General features: G+C 33.9%; 3 protein-coding genes and 1 non-coding gene across 4 annotated transcripts; 3 read left to right on the forward strand and 1 right to left on the reverse strand.

The window, feature by feature from the left end:
• The first annotated feature begins 4,286 nt into the window (after positions 1–4,286).
• Positions 4,287–4,837, forward strand: LOC126686631 (uncharacterized). The gene is made up of 2 exons (XM_050380768.1): positions 4,287–4,368; positions 4,422–4,837. Exons 1-2 carry the CDS (start codon positions 4,287–4,289, stop codon positions 4,835–4,837), a joined length of 498 nt encoding a protein of 165 aa, XP_050236725.1.
• A 729-nt stretch (positions 4,838–5,566) lies between these two features.
• LOC126685839 (uncharacterized) lies at positions 5,567–16,529 on the forward strand. The gene is made up of 3 exons (XM_050379812.2): positions 5,567–5,914; positions 15,597–15,737; positions 16,173–16,529. Exons 1-3 carry the CDS (start codon positions 5,639–5,641, stop codon positions 16,272–16,274), a joined length of 519 nt encoding a protein of 172 aa, XP_050235769.1. The 5' UTR covers positions 5,567–5,638; the 3' UTR covers positions 16,275–16,529.
• LOC126685838 (uncharacterized) lies at positions 6,942–12,308 on the reverse strand. The gene is made up of 2 exons (XM_050379811.2): positions 10,399–12,308; positions 6,942–8,573 (listed from the first exon to the last, which is right to left on the reverse strand). The coding sequence occupies exon 1, from the start codon at positions 12,002–12,004 to the stop codon at positions 10,463–10,465; it is 1,542 nt and encodes a 513-aa protein (XP_050235768.1). The 5' UTR covers positions 12,005–12,308; the 3' UTR covers positions 6,942–8,573; positions 10,399–10,462.
• On the forward strand, positions 12,687–12,793 carry LOC126654206 (small nucleolar RNA R71). The gene has a single exon (XR_007632462.1). It is a non-coding gene; the product is annotated as a small nucleolar RNA R71 (small nucleolar RNA).
• Positions 16,530–16,815: the final 286 nt, after the last annotated feature.

Genomic DNA, 16,815 nt, shown 5'->3' on the forward strand with positions numbered 1-16,815 from the left:
TCGAATTATGATACTTTACCACGTTTATGGAAATATTTATTAATGTTGCAGGAAATTCAATCTAATGGTGCTCTTTATTTATTTTAATGCCTAATCCTTAAAAAAAAAACCTCATCTTTTAACCTCTTTCAATTCTATCATGACATTAAAAACTGGTCAATTTTACTCCATATTACATTTTTTAATTTTGAATTGTATCCTTAAACATTAAATTGGTCTTTTTTCATTTGAAAAAAATTCAAAAAAAATCTTCATATTTAGCATATATTTAAATTGACTCCAATTTTTAATTTTTTATAAAATATGTGCTATATATGAATTTTGTTTTTGAACTTCTTTCATATAAAGAAGATCAATTTACTATCGAAAGGTACAATTAAAACAAAAAAAAATATAAAATAGGATAAAATTGATCAGTTTTCAACATTAAGGTAGGATTAAAAAAAGGATTAAAAGGTCGTCTTCCCTGTGCAATCAACCATGACGTCTATAGATACACTCTGCAACAAAAAAAATATTTATGGAAGAATCTCTAAAATTATGAATTAATTATAGTTATTTTCACTCTATCTTTTATTTTATATTCCATCTATCAAAACAAAAAAAAAGTATCAAAATTTAATACACAAAAGCAATAATCAAATAGATAGAATATCATTATTAACACAAAGTAAGAGATGGTGCTTCTTGGATTTCGTTGAAAGAAATAAATAGAATACAGGAGTCCCCTTTCCTCAATTTAAAGTAGTGGAAAAATAATTGGCACGTAAATTTTGAAAATAGAGAGTTGGTTCGACTCTTTAAATATGAAGAGTCAAATAAGTATTTATTTTTAAAAATAAAAAATTTATTGGAATAGTATTTTAATATCATACTTCTTAAAATAAAAAAAAATTGGACTAATAGAAAGTTCATTGTGCATAAAACAAATTACCACTAATAGTAGTTAGAGCTGGCCATGGGCTAGGTAAGCCCGTGAACCGGCCCAGAACAAGCCTTGTCAAATCCCGCCCGGAACCGGTCAAATCTGAAACCGGACAAAAACTCACCTGAAACCGTGAAAAGACCGGTTCCGAGCAGGTTCCAAAATTTTTAAACTGTAAACCGGCAGTTCTGGGTTGGAACCGGAGATTCAAGGGACGCACCCATAATTAAAATATTAAATTAATTTTAATATATATATATATATATATATATATATATATATAAAATATTTATTTTAGTTAATTTTTTGGTTAACGTAATATTTATAATTTATTTTATTCCATTACTTTCTTTCAATAGTATCTTCACCGGAACCGCCGGGTTATAAACCGTGACCACCTCTAATAGTAGTTGAAAATAAGAAGGAAATTTATCTCTAAATGCTATTGTGATTTCTGTATTTATATAAGTTTTTTTTGCTTATTAAACTTTAATTTATTTTTAAAAAAGGTTTTTCCAAAAAATGCATTCGTGGCACTTGGATTTTTTTTTTTACCTTAAAATTTTATCATATATGTGTAATTTTATTTTGAAAGAGAGTTTTTTGGACAAATTATACATACATAGTAAGTTTTTAGGATAATGAAAAAAATTGACTATTATCCAAGTATTTTTAGCCGAAAAACATTCTGTTAAAAAAATGAAAGCTTGGTAACCAAAATTAAAAAATATTGGTGACCTAAATGATAAAAAAAAATGACAGTTTTGGTACTCCGGGGACTAATTACTTCAAATTTTTAACGGAGAATTTTTAAATAGGTTCGTAATTTTCTAAAAAAATTTATAATTATTGAATAAATCACGCTTAAATAAGTAAATAAAGAACCATGTATTTTTAGAAAAATGATTTTTATATCCACAATGTTTTTTCATTTTATTAAATATATCTCTCACAAATAAGAACTATACAAAATTTATTTTGATTAATTAATAAATTAATAAAGAATTATTTTACATAATTGATTTTTAATTTCAGTTAGGAAGAATTATTTTAAAATTAGAATAATCTTAAGGGTTGAAAATATTTATCATGATTTATAAAAGTGACGGATAAGAATGTTCAAATTATATTTTAGAGATAGAATTTCCAAAACGATCAAATTGTGGATAAAAAAATTATCTATATTTTCTATGATTTAACGAATTTAATAAAAAAAATTAAATTCAAAGAGAGGAATCAAATCTCCACTTATTAGAGAAAATTAAGCCTGATCGATGGAAACCATTATTTCAATAGTTCTATTTTAATATTTTCATTTCAATCGTTTGACCAAAACAGCTCCCAACCTCCAAATCATAATGTGAGCATAAATGATTTGGGCATCCCACGGGAAACATGCCGAGTACTATTTTATTGATCCCTAAATATATCACAATCATCCCATACATGAGCCGTTTTTTATATAAAAATATAGCACTGATCATTTTTTTAATATAGTGATAATTATTGTATTTTTTGTCTAGGCATTTTACTATTAATAAAATTATAGCTGGTAATTACTTCTGCTCCGGTTGACGAGAACGTTCTGTTCCTTGATGCTGTTAATGGACCGAAGAGGCAACATATTTATGAGATAGGATCAGTTGGCTCCGTGTACATCGCCTCTCAGACCAATTCAGCCAGCCGGCGACGCGGCAACTCATCCCATTTGGTCGAAGAGATCGAGGATTAGATCCATTCAAAGCTGGGTGCGGAGATTCAAGAACAGATCCGGAAAGAGGTCGAAGACCGTCGACGTACTAATATGTGTGCGGAGATCGGCGAGCAGATTCGTATTAATCTTCAGCGGATATGGCGGGAGCAGCCCGACGATCGTCCACCTTCCTCCTCACCGCCTACTGATAACGGCACTACTAATCTGTAGTGTTGTTTCTGTAAATAATATTTAGACAATTTTTTAATTTTGTTTTGTATGTATGTTGTTATAATACGTTTTTAGACAACAATATTTTTTTTGTAAATTATTAACAGGTTTTATATTATATATAAAATTATAATGCGTCATTGCGTATATTTGCATTTTGTGTATATGTATTTTATTTAACCGGTTCTAGTTTGATATGATGGAAAAATGAAATATGCTGGAAATCCGGACAAATCCATCGGAATATATTTCCCGACAAATGTTTTCCAACTATTTCTGTCACTAACGTCCTTAAAACAAGGATGGAATAGCGACATATTAGTCCGTCGCTGAACTTCAGCGACGGATTACTATGTTGCTATTATGTCCTTAAATAAGGACGGATTAACGACGGTTGTTCCGGTCGCTAACATGTTTTCAGTCCACTGTCGGGTATGAGCACAATTATACCTTTAAATCTGTGCAACTCTTTTAATCGCCTTAAAATTTACAAGTTCCCTCTAGATTTTGAACTCTGTGAAACCTCAAGATCTTCGACTCCCATTTATATTCGTGTAGTTCGTCAAATTTTCTTTCATAATGATCATATGGAAATAATCCTACTTCTTAATTATCCTATTATGTATATTACATGTTGCTATCTAATCTTAATCAAAACATTATTTTATGCTTAATAAATCTTATCTTAAACTAATGTATAAAATTATTCTTATGGATAGCAAAAGCTTGCAAAAACAAGACAAACAAAAGCAAAGAGACTAAGAAAAAACATCAACCCTGCTACTACAAGCAAGCAGGTCTTCCCTCAATTTTTGCTGAAACTGGTTTGGCAGTTCTTCAAGCCAAATCACTTTCTCCTCTACGCTATAGCTTACATATGAGCAAGTTGGTTTGCTATCCTGGAACAGCTCTCCACTTGATCCTCTCAAAACCAGCTGAAATTTGACGAATATCCTGCAAAATATCTCCAATATCATTCAAATAAACTCTATAATGTTAGCCATGGCTCATAGACATATAATTCTTTGCATTTATTGATGATAAAGATACAGTAATTGGAAAGACTATTAGTTTATATTTTGTTATGTACAAGAGTCCTACTTGACTACCTAACTTCAAATTTGTTTTTAAACTGAAGTATGTATGTTATCACTTTTTCGTATGAAAAAGTCATACTTAACTTAACTTTTTATTTATATTAGCTCTAATTTTTATTTATATTTATATTATTGAAATTAGATTGAAAACTACATATTTTGATTTTAAAATTAAACTCGTATTTAATTTTATGTTCTTTTCCCTATTAGAGTTAAACTCTTAGTTAATTATTCTTATTGTAATTGTTAATTTATATAATTATACCCTTAATGAAATCTATTATCGTAATTGTGCCCGTCCCTGTTTCCCCCTCCTTTTCACACTATAGAATAGTTATAGATGGATAAATATTTTGATAATCATGAATTTCCTGGAGCCTTAACAAGAATGGGAGCTTCTCAACTAATAGTGTCTGGAAAAAGTTGTTGATTGAAAAGAGTAAAGTTAGCTGGAACCATCTTATTTGGTATGCAGGAAATGTCCCTAGGTATTCTTTTACTACATGGCTTGCCCTGAAAAACAAGCTGAATACTAGAGATAAATTGCATAAATGGGGGACTATCCCAGATGATAAGTGCTGCTTCTGTAACCAGGAGAGTGAAACCACTAGGCACCTTTTCTTCTCTTGCCCGTTCTCCTATGAGGTCTGGAAGAAGGTGTTAGCTTATTTGGGGTTCAACAGGAATCCAGACAATTGGAACAGGGAAGTGAGCTTTTTTACTAGAAGAGGAAGAGGTAAATCCAGAATTGCAAAAGTGAGGAAAAATGGATTCTGTGCAGCTGTGTACCAAATCTGGTTTGCCAGAAACGACCTGATCTTTAATAAGAGAAGGCATTCTTGTGATACAATCTTTAACAAGATTAGAAGCAGTATAGAAATGAGAAACTGATTTTAAAGGAATGTTTTTTGGGTGAATTCCTTAGTTTAGCTCTGGGTGAGTTGTGTTTGCAGGCCTGTCTTGTTTCTTTTTCAGGTTAGGGCCTGTTTTAGTTAGTAGCTGTTTTGGATTGAGGGCCTGTCCTCCCCTTTTGGTTTAGGCCTGTTTGTAGACTTTGTTGTTGTTTGGTGTATCTCTCTTTTCTATAACAATATATTTGCTTCTTTTGGTGATTGACCAAAAAAAAAAGAGTTTGACAATAAATTAGGAGTCCAATGAACTCTCTATTCTTTATATTTAGAGTAGAGAGTGAAAATGGCTCTCCACATATAGAGAGCCATTTTCACTCTCTACTTCATTTTTCAAATAGTAGAATTTTAAATTTTAAAAAATAAGATGGTTATTTTTACTTTTAAATATTATATTTTTACTTTTAGTAAAAAAACTGAATAAATAAATGAATAAAAAATAAAAAAAAATTATTTTATAAATATTTAATATTTTATTAATATTTTTTATGAAAACAAAATAAAATAAAATTTAATATTAAAGAGTCAATTAATTTAATCGTATTATTATTTAATACTTTTATTTTATTATTAATTATTGAAATTATATACAATAAAAAGCTGAGATTGAAGAGTCCATTGAAGTAAAAATTTAAATATCATTTTTTATTTTTAAGATGCTCTTTATTTTATAAAGTACCATTGGAAATGCTATAAGGAGTCACAAATTTTGCCTTATAAATTCTGCCCCAAATTCCTATTTATTCATCAAACATCTTAATTAAGCTTTTTCTCCACAATCATCATGGCTTCATCTTTATCTTCCGCAATGCTTATTATTGTTTCCTTTTCTGTTTTTGTGCTCGCCGCAAATGCTGTGCGAGATATGCCCAACGCCACTTATGTGCCCGAACAAGTGTTGTCGAGGCCGCACATAAAGCTCGGCGAGAATGATTATTTTCGTGTGGCAAATCTAAAGGGTCTTCTGGTTAAATCAAGTTGGGAAGGTGGATGTTTTAAAGAATCCAAGGGTTGGTACTCTCATAGTCTGGATCATTCCATCTACTGGGTTTATGTTCAGGTAAAAACATCAACTATTCATTACTTTGATTCTTATTTTCAGTTTTACATAATATTCATTTTTTTTTTACGAATATTGGATGCATCGTGAGTATGGTACAATTGATAAATACTATTTTAATATGTAATCTATTATTAAAAAGAAAAAACTCATACAGAAGCTTCTCTATTTTACCGGTATAATGATATTTAATTAATTTATTAATATTTTAGTGTAATGACTAATTAATGTTATTTCAAATTTATTTAATCTATATATATATATGGTAATTTTCTGACTTTTTTTATTTACAATTTTTTTTTTAATTTCACAAATAGATTTTTTTCTTGGAATTTTATTTTTTTATAATGCAACAATAGTGTAACAATAATATTTTTATAGTGTAAGATTAGTGTATATAAAATGTATATATAGTGTTAATTTTTATTTTTTATGGATTTTTTATGGATTTTTTCCTGGAATTTTTATTTTATTTTTTATAGTGTAATATTTTTATGGTGTTTTTATAGTGTATTTATGGCATTTTGTAGTATTTTTTATGGTCTATACCATGAAACACTGCAAATACACCTAAACATTATAAATGCACCATAGATATATTAAAAAGGGCAGAAATACACTATAAATACACCAAAAATACACTAAAATGTAAATATATTATAAAATTACTACAAATACACCATAAATCAATATGTTCTTTACAAAATCAGTAGCAATAAACAAATCTATGAATAAGAAAAGACAAAATAAATAATTATTTGAATAATATAACAATTTTATAAAAAAAATTATAGATCTACAATAATTTATTTACAAAATATTTAAATCATTACAAAAAACCTCAAAAATTACACAAATCTAAAAACGAGTCGAGAAATCCATAGCGCGAACGAAAAAAACGAACGGACTAGCGCGAACGGAAAAGATGAACGAAAAACGACTGAAAACGACGAGAAATCCATCGGAAATAGACGAACGGAAACTCGACGGACAAGACGAACGGAAAAGACAAATGAAAAAGTAATCGAATGAGACAAACTGAAAATCAAATGAAAAAGAAGAAGAAAAGAAGAGAGAAGAGAGAGGAGAAAGAAAAAAGAGTGGTTACTGTTGAGAATAAACCCAACTTGTAATAGAGTGGACCTAAGTCCGAGTTATCGTACCCACAAGGAGTGAATTCAAGAGTGATGATTGATGAGAGTGATTTTAGTTGCTATTCAATTCGTTTAGCAAACATGAATATGGTTTTCAAAGTATCAAAAGTCTAAAGGTAAACAACTACTAAACTTGCAATTAAACTAAATTAAACAAGATTGAACAATAAGGATTCAACTAAGGGTAAAAACGCTTGGAGGTTGCTAGTCATGCCAAAGTCATATCTAGGTAGTTTGGGTCAAGGTGATGGGAACTTAGGTCGGGTCAAGCTATTCTACGGAACCAATTCCGCTCTCTCGAGCCGGAAGTGAAAGAGTCAAAACTTGATTAACAATTCCGAAATCTAATCCACTCTCGTGCTCATAGATTTCGATAGAGTTAATCGAGCCAACTAATCAAGCAAACTCCACAACCAAGATAGCCCTAGATCATGCTAATGCATCTAGGTCTAAAGCATGTACTCCCCTAGGTATAGTCTAATTAGTTAACTCTCGTCCTCCTAATTAAACCACATAGCAAAGAATAAGAGGCCAACCTATTCTAAGCATTAAGCTCAAGAAGCACAACAACCAACATCACCCATAAAACCTAACCCTAATCACCTATTTAATCAAACATGGCAATCATAACAACCCCCAAACAAGGGGTTTAGCTACTAATCATCATCATGGCAAAACTAATTAAGCAATAATGAAGATTAGGCATAGAGTAAAGATTAAGTACCTTGGAGTAATAAATGAACCTTAAACACATGAACAAGATAATGAAGCTTCAATTACAAGACTAATACTTGTATTTAATAAGTTTTCCAATATAGCAAAATCTGGAAATTAGTTTGAAGAACACCAAGAACTATGAAGATCCTTTACTACTTTTAGTAAGAACAATAAGAACAATGATTTAAAGCTAGAGAGAAAGTGTTGCTACAATAATGAGATGTCTAACAATTCTCTACAAAATCATGACATAACCTAAAACAGAGATAAAAGGGTTTTTATATGTTTACAAAAGAGGAAAGAAAAAACATTCACTCAAGGAGTGTTTGGCCCAAAGAAGCAAAGAGAATCAAGCCTTTTTGTGTTTGAAATCAGAAATTCCCCTTTTTCCAAGCCTAAGCTCGAACCAAGACACTTAGAATGGAGGAGTGTATCGGTTCGAGACACTATAATCTGCCTCCAGGCACATTTGTCTCGAATCGAGACACATATCACACTTTGGTGTCTTGGTTCGAGACACCCTTTGCTCTGCAGAACCGCGATCTTCGTAACTTCATAACTTGGTGTAGAAATGTCCGATTGAGTCGATTCTTGAACCGTTGGAAAGCTTAGGACGTCTACTTTAACTTTCATGAAGACCACAAATTCATTTGAGGCTTCTAGCTGGTTCCAATTTTCCAATTAGTGCAGCGGGGTCGGATTTTCAGACTTGCAAATGAGCTTTCGCCTCTTTTCCGTCGACTTTTCCATCTTTTGTACCAAAATGCTTCCGCAATGCTCCCAAGTACCTGAAATACTAAAACATATAATAAGGCACTCGGAATACCATAAAACCATGATAAATCGTAATAAAAGCATGCGGAAACGGCACTCTAAATAGGAGTAAAATACTTCTATCAAACCTCCTCACACTAAACCTTGCTTGTCCTCAAGCAAGAAATGAATCTTACTCGGAGACGCATGCTAGCTAATAACTTCAAACCCGCATATATATCATACACAATGTTCCAACTAATGAATTACCAAACGAATGATTCCCGACCTAACAACTAAAAGTGATGAAAACAAGTGAGAAATGCAATGTCAATGACATAAATTGATAGCATCAAGGTTACAATCACGGAAACATGCTTATTGACCCATTCTATATTACAAACTTGCTATCTTATGCGGGACGTGTATACAAATCGGATTCAAGCTACGTTGGGCACAACACGGCATAAATGTTCTACTACAAGCAATGGCGTATTTCTCACTAGATTTCACTCGCTCAAGATAACAAAGGTTATACAAAGAACACATGTAATAGTCACCATAGGCTTGCTCAAAGTCCGGACTCCACTACTTAGTTCGGTTTTTGGCAACTATCAAATGGACTTTCAAGGGTTATAATGGGGCTAAGGTTAGGGGTAGGTAAAAAAATAGATTTTTACTAAAAACTTGACTTGAATAACAATTGCACTCTTTTACTTGGTCTAGCTTGGAAATTTTCATACAAGTGAACTTTTTAACAAATGAGAACTTTTCATGCCTTTGTTTATTCTTTCTTTCTTTTCTTTTCTTCAATTTTTCTTTTGTTTTCTTTTTCATGTTTTTTTTTTCTTTCTTTCTCTAAGGCATTAACTTATATTTTTAGCACTTAGTTCACTTTTTTCAATAGTTCATCAAGCTAGAGTTTCCTTATGTTTTTATATGAGTTATTTCAAGTCAAGTTAGGGTGTTTTAGAGGTAAAATTTTGAAAAAGGTTGATTTGTGTGAAAATTGTGGTTTAAACAAAAATTTTGGTTAAGGCTCAAATTGTGTTATCTAGGGGAAAGGGGGTAGGCTTTTTGAGTGGGTTGGAGAAGTGTGTAATCCTAATTACCATTATCACCTAATTGCCAAAAACTCAACAATACAATCTTGCCCGGACATAGGAGCAAATTCTAGGACTAAACATGCAAAACACAACAACAAAATAGGCTAGAAAAAACTCAAGACTTGGGTGTGTTTTAACCAATGCTAGAACTACAACAATCATGCCACATATGCCCAATTTCCTAAAATTCAACAATTTTACTACATACACATCATGTATCCGCATCAAGCTCGTTGGTCATGCATTTAGGGTCAATTGTTGCTAACAAGTGATTTTACCCTAATCTTATCAACTTATGTCATATAATTGGCATTTCACTAAGCAATCATCAACAACAATTGTTAGAACAAGAAAAACCATTCAATGATTCATTAACTAGAACATGACAATTGATATAATGCAAGTACTTGATCAACTTAGCTAACATGATACAAAATTAAGCTAAGGGTCTTGCTCAAAGATTCGACCAAAATTCTCCTAAACAAAACATCAAAAACACACAAACAACTAAAATTAACAACGAAAAAGAAAAAACATCAAAAACAAACAATCCTACGCAACTACATTCAATTTTCCAACCCTCCTCACACATTTCGATGCAATGTCCTCAATGCTAAGAAATTAGACAAATAAAAATTGAATTGGAGTTGAGTTTAGAAAATCAAATCTTGTGTGTTCAATCGAACACACAAAAACATAAATGAAACACTAAAAATAAGTAACAAAATATAAATGACAAGAAAAGAAATCGAACCTCTTGGGAATGCCTCCCAAGTGCGCTTGTTTTAAGTCGAAAGCTCGACTATCGATCCTCAAAATCATGGAGGATCAAAAAGAGCGACTTGCTCGCGACTTTCATCGATCAACACTCTAGGATATGGTTTGCACCATTCTCCAAGCACCTTAAAAACATCTCCATTGGCCCCCTCCAACTCAATCAAATCATTATCCAATTTGCGCCGTGTTTTAAACGGCCCGCTCCACTTAGAAATCAACTTCCCCGCTTGTGAATGTGCTTGAGAGGTTCGAACTTGGACGTACTCACCAAGAGTAGCAACTTCCGTGCATATTTGTCTCTTGCTTGCGGTTGCTATCCCGTTGAGCTTCAACTTCCATGATGCCCAACGTCTTGGTTTTCCCTTGCGTGGCTTGACATGAGGTGTTGTCTTGATTTTTGCACACACAACCTCGGGTTCTTTCATAGGAACCTCCTTCATAGGCACATGCAATGTGGGCTCAATAGTATCAATCTTCATGCATTTCTCCTCCTCACACTTGCTTTTGCCATGCTTGATGTCAAACACCATGCTCTCATCATTCATTCTTAATGTTATCTTCCCCCCATTAACATCAACCAATGCTCTCCCCGTATTCAAAAAAGGACGCCCGAGAATCATGGGGCAATCTTTGTCGACCGCATAATCAAGCACAACAAAGTCCACCGGAAAGATGAACTTGCCCACTTTTACTAGCACGTCTTCCGCAACCCCGTGCGGTCTCTTGAGCGAATGGTCGGCCAATTGGAGCATCATGGAAGTTTGTTTTATCGGTTGGTTTCCACATATTTCCCTAAAAAGACACAACGGCATTAGATTTATACTTGCACCTAAATCGCAAAGACAATTAAGAGAAGTAGAAGTGCCAATTAAGCAAGGAATCGTGAAACTCCCTGTATCTTGTAGCTTGGTTGGTAGATTGCTTTGGATAATAGAACTACAACTTTCCGTTAGAGGAATTGTTCCGCCTTGTTCCCAACTTCGCTTGTTCATAATTATGTCTTTCAAGAACTTAGCGTATTGGGGCATCTCTCGCAAGGCATCCCCTAGGCTCATGCTTATTTGAAGTTTCTTGAATATTTCAAGAAACTTATGAAACTTTTCATTATCCGGAGCCTTTCTTAACCGGCTTGGGAATGGTACTTTAGGCACAAAAGGTGGTGGTGGTGGTGGCCTCACATATGGTTCTTCAACATCAATATCAATAGCCACCTCCTCACACGACTTTGGTAGCTCTTGACTAGAGCTTGCAACATCTATTACCACTTGAGGCTCAACCTCCACAATCATTGGCCTCTTGCCATTAGCTTTTTCAAGATCCTTATCATGATCAACATCAATGACTCTACCGCTTCGAAGTTCCACAACTTTGATGGCTTTCACATGCTCTCTAGGATTGTTTTCCGTAGTAGAGGGCAATCCCCCTTGAGGTCTACCTTGAAGCGAAAGTGCCATTTGCGAGATTTGGGTCTCTAAGTGATGGATGGTGGAAGCTTGGTTCTTCTCCCTTTGCCTATTTTCATTGTGAAGTTGCCTATTTTCAACCTCCATCTTTTCAAATTTCTCCATCAATTTGGCAAGCATGTTTCCCTCATCCGTGTTCCTTGGTTGTTGGAAACCGGGAGGGTGTTGTGGTCTACCACCATAATTGTTCCCTTGGTGTTGGTTGTTGTGGTATTGACCTTGTGGTTGTTGTTGATATTGAGGTCTATTTCCTCCTTGAAAACTAGGACCCGCTTGGTTGGAGGCTTGAGCATTGCCTTGACCTTCTTGGTTTCTCCATCCAAAGTTAGGATGATTCCTCCATCCGGGGTTGTAGGTATTAGAGTACGGGTCATTAGCTTGCCCTTGGCCTCCAACATAGTTCACTTGCTCACTTCAAGCTTTCCCCGTGGCATAACACTCCCCATTACTATGGTTGTAGTCCCCACAATGCTCACATCCCACTTGAACATAGGCGACCGGTGCGTTTCTTGGAGCAACTTGTTTCTTGAGGGCATCCACTTGTGCTTGTAATGAAGCATTAGTTGCTTTTATGGCCTCCATTTCCCTCACCTGATCAAGAGTCATTACCGACTTTTGAGTAGATGGAGCTCTTCTATCAATAGGGCCCCAAGTGCTACTAACTATCGCCAACTTTTCCACCAATTCTAGCGCCTCTTCATACGTCTTTTGCATTAGTGATCCGCCCGAAGCCGCATCAATTGTTGCTCTAGTAGTAATAGTCGTCCCATCATAGAAGATTTGGATCACATGCTCTTTATTGAGCCGATGATGGGGGACACTCCTTTGTAAATCTTTGAAACGCTCCCATGCCTCATAAAGTGACTCCCCTTCAAATTGAATAAACTCAAGAATATCCTTGGTCAACTTTGTAGTCTTGCCATGAGGGAAATATTTGTTAAGAAACGCTTGAGCCAACTCCCTCCAATTGTGGATGGATTCGTTGGGTAGAGAGTGAAGCCATAAGCTAGCCTTATCCCTTAAAGAGAAGGGGAACATTCTCAACTTGATTTGATCCGCGGTTATCCCATGAAGCTTGAACGTATTGAGTACACCCAAGAATTTGGCGATGTGCGCATTGGGATCCTCTTGACTCAACCCGTAAAACGCACAACGGTTCTCTAAAAGTTGTATCGTACTTGGCTTGATCTCAAAGGTTGCCGCTTGAACCGGCATTGCAAAGCATCCAAACGTGGCATTATCCACATTCGGCAAAAAGAACTCGCCCAAAGTTTGTCTTGGTTGATTGTGCACTTGTGGATGCAAGTGGGGTCGATCATCCCTTGGGCGTTCTTGATGCCTTTGGCGATTCACATTCTCAAGTGGGGGAGGAGGCGGATAATGTTGTTCCGCTCCTTCCACTTGAGGATTGAACCGCTCACCTTCCTCATAATCTTCATTCTCATTTTCCATGATATCGGGTCTACGATTTTCCCGCCTCACACTTCTTTCAAAGCCCCCGAGATTGTCTTGAAATGGTTCTAGTGGAAGATTAGCCCTTCGCGTATTGTGCATACACTATAGTTGATATCCTATACAAACAACAACAAGCAAACCACGCGTAACCCGAAAAAAAGCAAAAACAAACAATTGTAACAAAACAGAAAATAAAACTAACTCGACCGAAATACAACTAATTTCAATCAATCAATAAACACTCGTCACTCCCCGGCAACGGCGCCAAAAACTTGTTGAGAATAAACCCAACTTGTAATAGAGTGGACCTAAGTCCGAGATATCGTACCCACAAGGAGTGAATTCAAGAGTGATGATTGATGAGAGTGATTTTAGTTGCTATTCAATTCGTTTAGCAAACATGAATATGGTTTTCAAAGTATCAAAAGTCTAAAGGTAAACAACTACTAAACTTGCAATTAAACTAAATTAAACAAGATTGAACAATAAGGATTCAACTAAGGGTAAAAACGCTTGGAGGTTGCTAGTCATGCCAAAGTCATATCTAGGTAGTTTGGGTCAAGGTGATGGGAACTTAGGTCGGGTCAAGCTATTCTACGGAACCAATTCCGCTCTCTCGAGCCGGAAGTGAAAGAGTCAAAACTTGATTAACAATTCCGAAATCTAATCCACTCTCGTGCTCATAGATTTCGATAGAGTTAATCGAGCCAACTAATCAAGCAAACTCCACAACCAAGATAGCCCTAGATCATGCTAATGCATCTAGGTCTAAAGCATGTACTCCCCTAGGTATAGTCTAATTAGTTAACTCTCGTCCTCCTAATTAAACCACATAGCAAAGAATAAGAGGCCAACCTATTCTAAGCATTAAGCTCAAGAAGCACAACAACCAACATCACCCATAAAACCTAACCCTAATCACCTATTTAATCAAACATGGCAATCATAACAACCCCCAAACAAGGGGTTTAGCTACTAATCATCATCATGGCAAAACTAATTAAGCAATAATGAAGATTAGGCATAGAGTAAAGATTAAGTACCTTGGAGTAATAAATGAACCTTAAACACATGAACAAGATAATGAAGCTTCAATTACAAGACTAATACTTGTATTTAATAAGTTTCCCAATATAGCAAAATCTGGAAATTAGTTTGAAGAACACCAAGAACTATGAAGATCCTTTACTACTTTTAGTAAGAACAATAAGAACAATGATTTAAAGCTAGAGAGAAAGTGTTGCTACAATAATGAGATGTCTAACAATTCTCTACAAAATCATGACATAACCTAAAATAGAGATAAAAGGGTTTTTATATGTTTACAAAAGAGGAAAGAAAAAACATTCACTCAAGGAGTGTTTGGCCCAAAGAAGCAAAGACAATCAAGCCTTTTTGTGTTTGAAATCAGAAATTCCCCTTTTTCCAAGCCTAAGCTCGAACCAAGACACTTAGAATGGAGGAGTGTCTCGGTTCGAGACACTATAATCTGCCTCCAGGCACATTTGTCTCGAATCGAGACACATATCACACTTTGGTGTCTTGGTTCGAGACACCCTTTGCTCTGCAGAACCGCGATCTTCGTAACTTCATAACTTGGTGTAGAAATGTCCGATTGAGTCGATTCTTGAACCGTTGGAAAGCTTAGGACGTCTACTTTAACTTTCATGAAGAACACAAATTCATTTGAGGTTTCTAGCTGGTTCCAATTTTCCAATTAGTGCAGCGGGGTCGGATTTTCAGACTTGCAAATGAGCTTTCGCCTCTTTTCCGTCGACTTTTCCATCTTTTGTACCAAAATGCTTCCGCAATGCTCCCAAGTACCTGAAATACTAAAACATATAATAAGGCACTCGGAATACCATAAAACCATGATAAATCGTAATAAAAGCATGCGGAAACGGCACTCTAAATAGGAGTAAAATACTTCTATCAGTTACGTAAAAATTTAACTTAAAATGAGATTAGATTTTTTTATATTGTAGGTATTTTTAGTAAATAAGTTAAGAAATAAGTAGCATAGAAAATAAGTGAAAGATGAGCCAAAATGGTATAAATATTTTGTCAAAAACATGTATTTAGAAAATAATCTCTCTATATATATAATTTATATAATTGAGAGAACTGACGAAGATATCTCATTAATTCTCACCAACTAAAAATTTCTCATTAATTTTTACCAAATAAAACATTCTCATTAGTTCTTTTTTTTTTTTGAATTATGACGATAAAGTGTTGTACTTATTTTGTGCTGCAGGTTGCGAAGGGAAAAACCCTTACATGTTATGATAGTTATATATATAAAGTAGGAGATGTGACCTTAGCATCGGACACTATGTACACCTCTATTGGGACACATTCGAAATCGTTCTTACCCACCAAAGATCAAGCACTCGCCGTAAGTTTTCATATTCAATCGGTGTTTAAAAAATTCAAACTGGATAATTTTTTTTTTAAATCAAATATAACAGGGGATCGAATTGAAAAACTAAATGATTTGAGACTCGAGCACACTCACACAATTCAATAAGTTGGTAAAACTAGTCTTTACATGCTAGATGTTTTATAATTAGTTTAATTTTATGAATTTAATCTTTTTTAATGAATATATAAATACCAATTGAGTCGGTCAAACCTGAATACAATATATAATTGTTGTTTCATTTATTTTGAACCACACTGATTTTTAGTTCATGCGAACAATTGAACTAGATGATTCCGTCAAATTTATCATTAATTTAAACACTTGGTTGCTTCATTTTTATTTTTTATTTTGGGTAAATGCTTCATTTATCTTTTTGCTTTATTAAATCATTTCTATTAATGAAATCAGATAAATACAAATGGAATTGATGTTTACATGTATGAACCACCGTCTACTAGCAACAAGGAAAGCGGACAGGACGGTATCAAACAAGTGGTGGAGACATATTGAAAGTGTATCGAAAAGAGTCGGATTTCGAGTTTTAAGTTAAACTGAGCGATGTGTGTAAAAATAAAAGTCATTGTATTGCTGAGCTCTTTATTGTGTGTTTGTGTTTCTGTTTTTTAAAGTTGAATAAAATAAAAGTCTTATGTGTTAGTTTACTTTGAACATGGAGACCTTTTAGTAATTATGTGTTATTCTCCACCTTTGGTGATGATGTAATTTTAATGATTGAAGCTAGTAAAGAATGGTTCTTTCTTGTTATTCATCTGTTGTTATGAGCTGAAACGCAATGCATATAGAGGAATTATGTGATATGATTTATAAACTCATAAAGGAATGAACAACCATTAGCTTACATTCAACACAGAAATCAAAAATTATTGTTTATAATGTTGAAATTGTTTTCAATAATAAAATATTTTTTAAATTTATGGATATTAAAGACTGCTGTTATACCTTTTCATTAAATATATTTAGCCTAATTGTTCAAAGATACCTCATATTTTGGCTTTTTTCGTTTATAAATTATAACACAAACTTTCAAAAT

The sequence above is a fragment of the Mercurialis annua genome, linkage group LG6, assembly GCF_937616625.2.
Source record: "Mercurialis annua linkage group LG6, ddMerAnnu1.2, whole genome shotgun sequence".
Lineage (NCBI taxonomy): Eukaryota > Viridiplantae > Streptophyta > Magnoliopsida > Malpighiales > Euphorbiaceae > Mercurialis > Mercurialis annua.

Bases quoted from the DNA above. Each gene is read 5' to 3' on its own strand.
- LOC126686631 (XM_050380768.1), top strand. From the start codon at position 4,287: ATGGATAAATATTTTGATAATCATGAATTTCCTGGAGCCTTAACAAGA. The intron at 4,369-4,421 runs GTTGTTGATTGA...TTTGGTATGCAG, and splicing joins ACTAATAGTGTCTGGAAAAA to GAAATGTCCCTAGGTATTCT.
- LOC126685839 (XM_050379812.2), top strand. From the start codon at position 5,639: ATGGCTTCATCTTTATCTTCCGCAATGCTTATTATTGTTTCCTTTTCT. The intron at 5,915-15,596 runs GTAAAAACATCA...TTTGTGCTGCAG, and splicing joins TCTACTGGGTTTATGTTCAG to GTTGCGAAGGGAAAAACCCT. The intron at 15,738-16,172 runs GTAAGTTTTCAT...TAATGAAATCAG, and splicing joins CCAAAGATCAAGCACTCGCC to ATAAATACAAATGGAATTGA.
- LOC126685838 (XM_050379811.2), bottom strand. From the start codon at position 12,004: ATGCTTGCCAAATTGATGGAGAAATTTGAAAAGATGGAGGTTGAAAAT.